Source organism: Lemur catta, chromosome 4 (genome assembly GCF_020740605.2).
Source record: "Lemur catta isolate mLemCat1 chromosome 4, mLemCat1.pri, whole genome shotgun sequence".
Lineage (NCBI taxonomy): Eukaryota > Metazoa > Chordata > Mammalia > Primates > Lemuridae > Lemur > Lemur catta.
This window is the reverse complement of record NC_059131.1, coordinates 66,772,387-66,784,814: the sequence shown is the minus strand read 5'-3', so window position 1 is coordinate 66,784,814 and position 12,428 is coordinate 66,772,387. Positions and strand designations below refer to the sequence as shown.

General features: G+C 50.6%; 1 protein-coding gene across 5 annotated transcripts in view; it reads left to right on the top strand.

The window, feature by feature from the left end:
• POLR1A (RNA polymerase I subunit A) overlaps positions 1 to 12,428 on the top strand; it is a 104,983-nt gene that overhangs the window by 51,004 nt on the left and 41,551 nt on the right. For all 5 annotated transcript variants that reach the window (XR_006734749.1, XM_045550010.1, XM_045550009.1 and 2 more), the window contains exons 17-25: positions 2,144 to 2,226; positions 2,344 to 2,502; positions 3,396 to 3,494; positions 4,486 to 4,638; positions 6,289 to 6,371; positions 7,434 to 7,599; positions 8,484 to 8,705; positions 9,620 to 9,834; positions 12,016 to 12,183. Coding sequence is in view for 4 of the 5 variants with exons in the window: in XM_045550010.1 (XP_045405966.1) it covers positions 2,144 to 2,226; positions 2,344 to 2,502; positions 3,396 to 3,494; positions 4,486 to 4,638; positions 6,289 to 6,371; positions 7,434 to 7,599; positions 8,484 to 8,705; positions 9,620 to 9,834; positions 12,016 to 12,183 (1,348 nt within the window). In the remaining variant the exon portion in view is untranslated. The remainder of the gene's footprint in view (positions 1 to 2,143; positions 2,227 to 2,343; positions 2,503 to 3,395; positions 3,495 to 4,485; positions 4,639 to 6,288; positions 6,372 to 7,433; positions 7,600 to 8,483; positions 8,706 to 9,619; positions 9,835 to 12,015; positions 12,184 to 12,428) is intronic.

Sequence of the window (12,428 nt, the reverse complement as noted above, 5' to 3'; positions counted from 1 at the left end):
ACATGAAGATAATCACCCAGCATCCAGTTGCCAGAGTAACAACTAATATCAACTTCATGTTTTTCTTTCTGGACTTTCCTGGTGCAAATACATTTGAAAAAAATGGGACCATATACTACATACTGTGCTATAGTCTACTTCTCTACCTGCCTACCCAATTTCTTTTTTTTTTTTTTTTTTTTGAGACAGAGTCTCGCTCAGTTGCCCGGGATAGAGTGCCATGGCGTGAAGGGCACAGCAACCTCAAACTCCTGGGCTTAAGCAATCCTTCTGCCTCAGCCTCCCGAGTAGCTGGGACGACAGGCATGTACCACCATGCCCGGCTAATTTTTCTGTATATATATTTTAGCTGTCCATATGATTTCTTTCTATTTTTAGTAGAGACGGGGTCTCGCTCTTGCTCAGGCTGGTCTCGAACTCCTGAACTCAAACAATTCTCCCACCTCAGCCTCCCAGAGTGCTAGGATTACAGGTGTGAGCCACTGTGCCTGGCCCAATTTCTAAATGTATTTATAAATGCCCTTTGGGGTCAGTTGATATAGATCTATGTCTTCATGTGTAGTGGCTACAGATTATTCCATTTGTGTGGATGTATCATAGTTTATTAAACAGTTCCTATAATTAAACATTAGGCTGTTTCCAGGTTTTCACATTATTGCTGGGATGAGCACCCTTAAACAAACATCTTGGCTTATATATGTGTCCAATTATTTTACCAGGATGAGGATTATAAGTTATTAGTCTATTTGGGGCCTGAAACTTACCTGCCCCTATGCTGATTCCTCTAACGGGCCTGAACCACTGATGGAAGCATCTGTTTCCAGGATCACCCACTTCCAGTTGGGAACCAGACTAGGGTCCCTTCCAGGGTAACTGAAGATAGTGAAGCATGACGACTAAGAACCTCACACTTGTAAAATGTAAATTTCAATTTCAAACAGTGACCTAGAATAAGCACAAGGATTTCTGCTAACTAGGAAAAGTTCTAGTGCTTTAAAACATAGAGGAAGATCCCATACCTAGCTCATGAAGAGGACCAAACTTAACAAACAAGCCACCCTCTCAGCTCTGCACAGCACGTGATACAAAGAGCATGGCCCCTAAGTACTAAGATGATCCAGAGGCAACGAGGGAAGCAAGGCCAGGCGGGGAGTAGGGCTCCGACGGAGGGCAGGCTGGAGAGGCTGACCTCACTCTAGCCCTTCTCAGCCGGATGGGTCAGTGAAGGGGACAGCAAGAGGGCCTGGCACAGGCCCACATACCTACCTCATTTGGCCCACTGATGGGCCCACTTTGTGGCTTGCTCACAAACGGAATATTTCTTTCTTCTTCCACTCATGTGTGTTCTTGAGAAGCCCTCAGGTTTCCAGGACATGGTATTGGGAATTCCAGATATTTTAGCCCCAGTTTTTGAACAATACAACCATTGTTTTTCTTCTCACTCAACTCTTGGCCAAGGGACTTTTGAGTCCAGATATAGGCATAAACTAGTTAGTTGATTGAGAGTTGAAAATGGAAAGACGTGCTCATCCCCAAGGCGAGGAAGTCTTCAATTCTTTGAGCCAGAAGGATGGGCCTAACTGAAGTGAGCCAGGCTTTCATCCTCCTGAGGCAGAGCTGCGGAACCTGCAGCGGTGGTCCCTGTCACCCAGGCTCGAGCGTGTCTGTGTGTGCCTGCACTCTCACAACTGTATAGGGTGGACCCTGTGATGTGTGGCTTCTGGGAGCCCAAACTGGAGTGTTCTTTCTTTCTCCCTTCTTTCCCTAAACTGAGCTTTTCATTCAAAACCTCTTCTTCACCTCCAGCCCCTCATCCAACACATACTTATTGAGTGAGGCAGTATAGTTGGTGGCTAAGAGCACAAGTGTTTGACTCAGGCCTAGGTTTACTTTCTATCTCTGTAACCATGGGCGAGTAGCTCAACTTTGAGCTTTAGTTTTTTCATTTGTAAAATGAGAATTATAAGGTGTGGGCTCTGGTAATTACTTAGGAGATAATAGCAGTCTGTTAATAATGGTGTTAATATCATCATCATTACTCAGGTGCTTCAGAGGTCGGGCTCTGCGTCCTGACCTTGTCAAGTTTACAGTCTGGTGAGAAGTCAGGCCCGGTCCCCTCAAGCTTGTCTGTTTCACTTCACAGGTGTGGAGGACATTTTGGTGAAGCCAAAGGCAGACGCCAAGAGACAGGAGATCATTGAAGAATCCACCCACTGTGGGTCCCGGGTAAGGAGGGGCTGCAAGGCCACGGCCTGCCCTAGAAGGGTCAGGTGTCCACCAGATCGAAACCCACACCCACCTCATTTGGCTGCAGCCTCTGATGTGTTCCTTTTCTCATTGTAGGCTGTCAGGGCTGCATTAAACCTCCCAGAAGCCACATCATGTGATGAGGTCCGAGAGAAATGGCAGGATGCCCATTTGGGCAAAGACCAGAGGGATTTTAACATGATTGATCTGAAGTTCAAAGAGGAAGTGAACCATTACAGCAATGAGATTAACAAGGTTAGCTCAGCACTGCCTGCACTTATCCCCACTGTTTTGGATGCTGATTTTTAAAAAATTTACATTTCAATTCTCACCCAGGGCTCTTTGGAGCAGTTTGACTGTTCGATAGCTGACTAGGTGCCATACAAGGTGGGAAGGGTGGAGTCTATCATTTTGAAGAGCCCAGGGCTTTGTTTCCTCACCTAATTAGGGTCTGGGCAGGCCTTGGGTTAATGCTAAGAGACAGCGCTTTGTGCTGTTTTTGTTTTTAAATGTTTTTATTTTGGGGTGACTGCATGAAAGGAGGCTGAAGAGATCTTTCGTATGAGTCACTGCAGGTGCATGGGCAGGATGAAAGGCCAAAGTCCCACTGCTGCTTGTGCCGGGGAGCCAGGGGTGATGGCCTGGGCCAAAGTCCCTCCTCTGCCCTCTACTTCCTCCCCACACGGGGCTCAGGCGGCACATTGGTAAATGTGACCTGATGTAGACATTGGTGATCATTGCCAGTTGTGTGGGGACCCAGGCCAGGCTGTTGGTGAATTCACAAGGGCATCACCTTAAATTTTATCCTTCTCCTGTTCTTTGTAGAATCACAAATTGGATCTGCTGGCCTCTCTGCTTCTCCTTTTCCTTCTCCCTTTTTGCTACCCTTTGGCCAGTGAATGGAACCTCAGGGTTCCTGGCAGAGAATGTTGAGAGAGCAAGGCAGGGGAGCCCTGTGTGACTTCTTTGTAGGTGTTGTGGCGAAAGGATCAATGCCAAATGAGGATTTCCCTCACTAGATAGACTTTGGTGTTTACCACTGGATAAATATTCCGGCTTTGTTGCTTCCGCATCCTGGTTTTATCTCCTGAACCTGAGATTTTAAAAGCGGGTGAAGTCACTGACCACTGTGTTGATTTAATCTGCAGGCATGCATGCCTTTTGGCCTGCACAGACAGTTCCCAGAGAACAACCTGCAGATGATGGTGCAGTCGGGAGCCAAAGGTTCAACCGTGAACACAATGCAGGTGTGAGCAAAGGGGTGGGTGATGGCAGGAGGTGGTTTTCAGGTTTGTTTCTGACTTTAAAAGAATCCACAAAATGTGACAAGTACTGAAAAGGAGAAAAGCATATAGAAATCACTGCAGGAGCTAACCACTGTTAATGTGTCAGTGTTATTGGCAGATGTAGATATAAATGTGCAGATATGATATGTGTAACATAGATACATAATAAGTTTACATATTATCATATTACATATATTCATGTTACACACACACTGTATGTATACTCTTAGTTGAGATGCTGCAATTTTACATGATCTGCTTTTTCCATACCATTACATTTTAAGTGTTGTCCTAAAGGTTTCATAACCTTTAACTTGAGGCCAATTATCTGCTTATATTACCATAGTGCTGTCATGGCATTTGCACAATCAATGCAAATCTTAAATAAGATTTTTGTTTTAAATCTTGATGACCTAGAGAGGGTCTGAAGGACCACCTGGTATGTGGTGAGTGTAGAGCAGTAGCAATGGCCTTGAAAGGCTGAAAGCCAAGAGGAAACCCCCGACTAAATAGTGGAATCCAGACACACTGCTCTTCCAACCAAGAGTATTAGTAGACAACTCTCTAAGCAAACAGCTCAATAATTTAAGTTCTCTTTTGGCTCTGGAATGTGAGGGTCACAATAAATTAGTTTCTTTCGGGCCTCCATTTTGCCATTAGGACCCTCAAGTCCCTTCCAGGTGTAACGTGGTGATTCTGAGACATGGCCCCTTTCACAAAAGTCACCCATTTTCAAATGTGAAAATCCAGGTCAGTCAACAAAAGGAAAATGCAGTTATTTTTTATTGAAACAAAATTATCTCTGGTTCATTTAAAAATGTAGGTTGGCCTTTAAGAGCTTAGTTTTTGTGCAGCTTTTCCCGAAAGGCAGATGATCCCTTCCCTGCTAGGATGAAGCATTGTTTAACACACATGTGGATCTTCAGTTTCCTTTGGATTTCCTCTCCCCTAGATCTCGTGCCTGCTGGGCCAGATTGAATTGGAAGGTCGGAGACCCCCGCTGATGGCATCTGGCAAGTCCCTGCCCTGCTTTGAGCCTTATGAATTCACCCCCAGGGCTGGTGGCTTTGTCACTGGCAGATTCCTCACTGGCATCAAGCCTCCTGTATGTGTACTTCGGTTTTTCCATTTGTCTTTCTCCCTCATTTCTAGGCTCAGTGATAGGTGACCTGTGGCCCCCACCAATAACTTTGAGCAAGAATGGTCAAGTGATAAATGCCATTTGCTGCTTTCCCACTAGGCCTTAGGGCCCGTGTCATGTTCACTATTGTAACTCCGGAGTGTCGCACACGCTGACAAGCAGTGAGTGCTCGTAAATGTGTGCAGATAGATGAAAAGATGAACAGAACCGATCCCAGCTCCACCTTTTTCAGCCGTGTGACCTCTAAGCCAGTCCTTACGTGCACTGGAAGACAGCTGGGAAGGGGGTGCTGCCCACCCCGGTGCTCTCATTGCCAACAAGAGCGTCACAGAGATTCATTTCCTTTACAATGGAAAATTGACCAGCTCTAGCAAATGTCTAGTTTTGCTTCATCAACAGCAGAATTCTCCCTAAGAGAAGGGTTTCTCCTCACACTTGTCAGAAATGGCTTTATAAATAACAGCACCTTTTGTTCCTCTCTAAAAGGACAACCTTTGCAGTCAAACATTTAAGTCCAGACTGTGCAGGGGACCAACCCTTTCTTCCAAGGCCACCGGCTGCTCCAAGGGCTCCTCCCCTGGCCCCACAGAGGCTCTGCAGCGGTCATGCATGGCCTCTGGCGGGGATGGTGCAGGGTTCATGTAGACCAGATTTCTTCAAGTTCTGGTTGCAGCCCCTTAGTGTGGATCATGAAATCATTGTAGTGCGTAGGCACAAGCATTTCTTTATGTACCGAAACAGAATAGAGTGATAAAGAAAACATCGGAGGTCATCCCCATGGTAAGGGATGGGGTAGTGTCATAAGGTTTTAGTTTGAGTTAGCTGTCTTTATATGTGTATGTATATACATAGAAGTCTGTGTTTGCTGATTACTGTTGTATTTGTAATACAGTATTTCTTATTGTGGGTTGTAATTAAAAAGTTTGAAAAATACCCCGTACCCCTATTAACACTGTTGGGAGCAGAATTCAGACATGCGGGCTGAACTGCTGAACAGTGGTGAGGTACCAGTGCCGTTTCCTTCTTTTTCTTTCTTTTTTTTTGGGGGGGGGACAGAGTCTCGCTCTATTCCCCAGGCTAGAGTGCCGTGGCGTCAGCCTAGCTCACAGCAACCTCAAACTCTCAGGCTCAGGCCACCTTCCTGCATCAGCCTCCCGAGTAGCTGGAACTACAGGCACACGCCACCACTTCCGGCTAATTTTTTCTATTTTTAGTAGTGATGGGATCTCGCTCTTGCTCAGGCTGCTCTCAAACTCCTGAGCTCAAGGGATCCTCCCACCTCGGCCTCCCAGAGTGCTAGGATTATAGGCGTGAGCCACTGCGCCCAGCCCCAGTGCCATTTCTGTTTAGTAAATGGGGCATGGGGTATAATACTGTAAACGGGAGCTGTTTCTTCTGACCCACTTGTCCCTCCACTCTCAGGCAAGGTAAGACAAGACAACCAGAGAGCGGGGCAGAAGACACTGGTGGCCATTGGGACTACCAAAGCCAAGGTCTTAGGGAAGGGAATGGCCCATCTTGTCAGGACAGGCTGCTGGAGGTGTTGTCCTAAGCCCTTGAGCGAGCACACCACCCTCACTGCCCCCTTTGGCATCTGGGTCCTTCTCTCCGCAGGAGTTCTTCTTTCACTGCATGGCGGGGCGAGAGGGCCTGGTCGACACCGCCGTGAAAACCAGCCGCTCTGGCTATCTCCAAAGGTAAAAGCACCTGCTGCGCCCCCTTTAGATGGGGGTCAGTGTCCCAGCGCCCTTCACCTCTGTTATTTTCCACATTGTCATTGACAATTCACTTGGGATTCCTTGGATGAAAAAACTTTTTAAACATATCCGTGGATGGCTGAGAGAGAAAACAGTAGATATCTTCCCCTCCTGTAGGACTGGTAGGGCCTGAGCTCAGAGGTTCACTACAAAGGGCCCCTGTGATCTGAGGGTCTGCTCTTCCCTGGGGGAAGCTGTGGATGCAGGAAAAGGTCTCGGGCAGTGGTGAGCATGTCCCACTACCTGAGAGGCTCAGCCTCTTGAGACAGTGGTGACTAACACTGAGCTCTGTCCTCACAGCTCATGGGGAAGAGGAGACAGGGACAGAAACTCCCAGGAAACTCCCTCTTAGGTTGGCAAGATGAGAAACTGAGGCAGGAATGGCCAGAGGGATAAGCAAATGGCCAGAGGGGCTAGTACTAGGGCAGAGAGCAGGAGAGGTTGATGGAGGCAGCCGACCATGGGGAGGACTGAGGAAAAAGGCCACTAGGTGAGGGATGTCACATCAGCATTTAGTTCCTAATACCCTTAGTGTCCTTGGCAGTCACTGGACTAACCGAGTCTGAGAATCCTTGACAGCTCCCCTGCTTCCTCTGTCTTGTGGGATAGTGATAAATGCCACTATTTATAAATGGCATTTATAATGGCATTTATAAATGCCAAGGGACCAGGATCCCAAGGATCCTGGTCCCTTGGGGCTCTGTGTGCAGGAGAGTGAAGGGGCAGGCAGTGGTCTCAGCAGCTGGGGCTAGATGGGAGCCCAGGTCTAGCTCTGGGCTAGAGAGGCAGCCAAGCCTCTCAGTGACACAGCTGCAGCCGCCTCCTCCTGGAGAACCATCAGGAAGTGCAGCCCCTGGCTGGGAGGGTGTTGGAGCCGGCCTGTCCCGAAGTCTTGTTTGGCTGCAGAATAGCACCCCTCTTTCCTTCCCGCCTCTGCCCTCATCAGAGGCTGCCCTGGGAGGAGCGGGCCTGGCAGGGACTGAGCTAATGGTCTCCTTACAGATGCATCATCAAGCACCTGGAGGGGCTGGTCGTGCAGTATGACCTGACCGTGCGGGACAGCGACGGCAGCGTGGTGCAGTTCCTATATGGGGAAGATGGCCTGGACATCCCCAAGACACAGTTCCTGCAGCCCAAGCAGTTCCCCTTTCTGGCCAGCAACTACGAGGTAGTGTGTCAGAGCCCTGGAGCCCGGGGGCTGTGAGGTGGGCCTCCCACCCTGGGATTAGAGAACCTGAGCACTGTGAGCTGGGCTGTTGGGAAGCAGAGTGGGAAGGGTTTGTAAGGCACCACCCAGTGCCCTGAAACATTTGATGCTGTCAGAGCCCCTCTGTGGACCTCACATGAGGTGGCTGGAGGGCACGAGCACCTCTGGAGTAACAGCTGCTGTTTGAGGGCCTTTGCCACGTGCTGGGCCCTGAACTGGAGCACACCGCAAGGCTGTGGTTTTCCCTTCCCGGCAGTGTGGGGGAGCAGGCATTCCTCTGCCTGTGCTCTGAGGCACCTGAGTAGCACTGCTTAAGTAACTAGCGGGGGAGTGCCAGAGCCCAAGTTTGAACCCAGGCCCGTCTGACACAGCTTGTGATTCTCATGCCATACCTTACCGCCCAGGCGTGACCATCAGCCTTGACTGAGCAGGCACCCCACTTTGCACACTGGTCAACTGAAACCAGTGTGACCTGTCCGAGGTCGTTGAGCTGATGGCAGAACTGAGGGCCTCACTCCCAAGTGCTGGGTCCTTTCCATCCTGGTGCCTGTCCCAGAGCTTTGGCCTTCACTCTTCCCCTCTTCCTTTCTTCCCAGAGACTCCCTCATGTTCCGAGAGGGGCTCTGAGTGTGCCAGTCCCTTCCTGTGACCCCCTCAGCTCCTGAGACCATTGGCTTCCAAGTCTGGTTTGCACAAGTGATGTCCTGGTTAGCAGTGGGTGCTCAGCAGTGGGTGCTCAGGGCTGTGCACCGGCCACCTGGGTCCCATGAATTTGTGCACCCTGGCTCTTCTGTCCTGCTCCCCATCTCATTCATCTCACCTATGTGGTTGGTTGGTTTGTTTAGGTCTTCATGAAATCGAAGCATCTCCATGAAGTTTTATCCAGAGCAGATCCCCAGAAAGCTCTCCGTCACATCAGAGCCATCAAAAAATGGCAAAGCAAGCATTCCAGCACCCTGCTCAGAAAAGGCGCCTTCTTGAGTTATTCCCAGAAGGTGCAGGCAGCTGTGAAAGCCCTAAACCTTGAGGGGGAGAACCGGAACGGCCGCAGCCCCGGGACTCAGCAGGTGACACGGGGAGGCTGTGTCCCCAGTGCCCGGCACAGCCAGGCTCAGTCGGGGTGAGGGATGAAGGGCTGTTTTCCTAATAGAAGTATAATAATGAAATCCAGCTCTGTTCGTCATCGGTCAGGACAGAAGTGGCGCTCAAATGGGAATGTGAGGAGGGGAGTCTTTACAAGGATGTGGGCAGGATTTGGGGAGCTAACTGGGGCTAATGACTTTGGGGTTCCTCAGCACCCCAGGCGTGAAGGAATAGGCAAGAGTCACCAGAAGTGGAGAGGGTGGCTACGGGCAGAGGCCACTGGACAGGAGCCCTGGGGGGAGATCCGTGAGAGAGGGGTTGGGGATAAACTCCCAGCTTCACCCTCCTCCCGCCGTCTCCTCTGCTGCTGGTGCCATTGGCCGGGCCCAGCTGGGAGCCAGAAGCAGGAGCCCTTTGCAGTAGTGGCTGTGGGACATCCTTAGGAGTATAGAGCATGTGAAAGAGCCTGTATCCGGGGGTACACAAGGATCCAGCACAGTCACCTGGCTCATAGTGACCGTGTCCTGGTTGGCCTGGGACCGTCCTGGCTTTGCATCTTGTCCTAGCACAATCATTAACTGTGCGCTGTTTTACTCTGAAAGAATCCCAGTTGTACAGTAAATTACATGGTTGCGCTGCCTGTGCTTGAATGGGCCAGAGTGCAGAGCTTCTAGAGTCACAGTCAGGCAGCACCCTCTGCGACGGGTTAAGTCTCTCCCTGTTCCAAATGTCGAGGTGGTTTCTCTTTGCAGTCAGGTTTCTGTCTTACTCTTTCCCTTTACTCTCATTTGAAGCCAATGCCTTTGATCCTCCTTCTGCTACCGGGCATCCCGGGAGGAAGTGCCCCTTCCTGGTGCCCTCCCACATAGCTGAGACTGTTCTTCCTCCTTCCTTTCAGATGTTGAGGATGTGGTATGAGTTAGATGAGCAGAGCCGAAGGAAATACCAGAAGAAGGCAGCCCCTTGTCCTGACCCCTGTCTGTCCATCTGGCGCCCAGATATCTACTTTGCATCAGTGTCAGAAACATTTGAGAAGAAGATTGATGACTACAGTCAAGAGTGGGCAGCTCAAACAGAGCAAAGTTACGAGAAATCAGAGCTTTCTCTCGACAGGTAATGGCACTGATTTGTTGCACAGCTCATGCAGGGGGAGAATCTGTTTCTTAGCCTCTTCCCTACCTACTCGGGAAGAAGAGGGCAGCTTCCTAGGGTTGCGACTGCAGCTGGAGGGCAGGGAGTAAGACAGCCAGAGGCTCCTTGCAGCCCTGAGGGCTCAGGGACAGACAAGCACAGGCAGGTGGGAGTGCACACCGCCATCCGGGCCAGGACAGGGAAGAGTGATCTGCTAGGACAGAGGTTTGCAGAAATGACCTCTCACTTGGTATGGTGGGTGTGGCTGACTGAAACAGGGAATCTGGGCACTCACTCTTCAGCTGCTGCCAACCCTGTGACCTAGGGTGAGATCCTCCCTGCCCCAGGACACCATGTCTCAGCTTTTCTTGAGAACTTGGATGTGATTATACCAATGATCCTTTGAGGTTTGGGTTTTGAAGCCTTGAGGAAGAAAGGACCATGTGGAGGCCTCAGCTTGGACTAGTCCACAAAAAAGAAAAAAATTCCTGCGGTCTAGGTGGGTGGGAGGCCAGGAATGCCTGCTCTGCTGTGGGTCTCAGGTCCTTCCCACTCAGCTCCCTAAGCCTGGCCTGCAGACCTGCAAGACCGTCTGCCCTCACCTGGCCTCTCTCATCCTGCCCTGGTGAAACCCGGAGAGGTGCACGGCAAGGTTGACAAGGCCTTGGGGAGTTACAGTGACAGCTGGGAGATGGGAGCAGTGAAGGCAGATAAGCAAGAACAAATGAGTGGAGGAACCAGAGGGGAAGGCAGGGCTCTCTTTTTGCCTTTTAAAGTGGTTTCTCCAGCCAGTCCTCAGATTCCCAGCCAGGATATCCCAGCTGCCAGCTGGGCTTCCTTTGAGAAAGCAAGATGCTGACTCCTCCCGCCAAACACACACACACACACACACACACACACACACACCTGCCGCCTGCATCCCTGCACCATACACACACACACACACACACACACACACACACCTGCCGCCTGCATCCCTGCACCACACACACACACACACACACACACACACACACCTGCCGCCTGCATCCCTGCACCACACACACACACACACACACACACACACACACACACACACACACACACCTGCCGCCTGCATCCCTGCACCACACACACACACACACACACACACACACACACACCTGCCGCCTGCATCCCTGCACCTCAGGAGGCTGCGTTTACCCTCAGAAGGACCAAGCGGGTCCCTCTGACTGCTGCATCTTGGGGCGAGGAGAGGTTTGCCCTGGGCAGCACCACTTGGGTTTGGAGGGCCAAGGGGAAGGGGCAGTTCTGCCTAGACAGCTCTTGCAGGGGATCTCTTAGTGAGCAGAAAGCTCTGGATGGAATTCTAAGGCTCTGGAAGTAATTGAAGGTTTTTCCTGTCAGGAGTACTGATATACACTCAAATCTCAGTGATTTAAAGTGGTTGGGAGAAAAGACAGATGGGTTAGCGAAAAGTCTCATTTTCCAAAAGAACTTCCATAGGCGTGTAGCTTTGTTACTTTCCTCTACTGTGGCACTGTCCTTGCCCCATTCATTCATTCTCACGTTCCACACTTGAGCCCCTCCCTTGTTCCAGGTGCTGGGTCATACAGGGCTCCTAGTGGCTGTTCTTAAAGGGCCAGCTTTCACAGGAAGAGGGGTCAGTGAATTACAGAATTTTGCCGCATGATACTGCTGATGTCGTCTGCAGCCATTTGCACTAATTAAGAAAATAAACATTTCCTTTGCCTCCCTCCACAATAGCCTGTAATTTTATTGTGAACCTCTTTCTAGTTTGTACAGCAGGAGGTTTAAGCTCCCTCCAAAGCTGTCACAATTAGTGGCAGGGAAGAATGAACAAAGGAGAATGTGAATAATGAGCCCAGAAGTTCTCGCTGCTGAGGGGGCTATGGTAACAGTCCCAGAGCGGACACGTGACATTCTCAGGCAAACAGGAGCCATCCGAGTGTGAACACCTAGAGCTTCGGCCACCCAGCTGGGGTCTGTGCTGCGTAATTCCTACTGGTGACATCCAGGGTCACTAGCAAGAATTTAAAGATTAGAGGGGTCGTTTGCCCATGAAAAACAAGCCCAGAGACAGGTAGAGGTTTCTGGTTTCAGGTGGTGTTGACAGTCTTGTGGTGCCTGCTCCTGACCCCTGCCACCCCGTGCCCTCTCCAGGCTGAGGACTTTGCTGCAGCTGAAGTGGCAGCGCTCGCTCTGTGACCCCGGTGAGGCCGTGGGCCTGCTGGCTGCCCAGAGCATCGGAGAGCCCTCCACACAGATGACCCTGAACACCTTCCACTTCGCAGGCAGAGGCGAGATGAACGTCACCCTGGGCATCCCGAGGTGCGAGGCCACAAGGGGCCGGGTGGGGGGATCTGTCTTAGCCCTCCCCTGGGGAAGGAGTCATTTTTTAATGAGAGGGGGAGAGTGAGTTTGTGTGTGGGAGTGTGTGTGTGAGAGAGAGATTGTCATCAGACTGGGGATCAGGGTTGGAATTTCCAGAGCCGGGGGGTTTCTGTGGCTGGCTTAGTGCCCACACCTTTTAGGATCTCTGTTTATCCCTCTGCCAACTCCTGCACCAGAGTTAC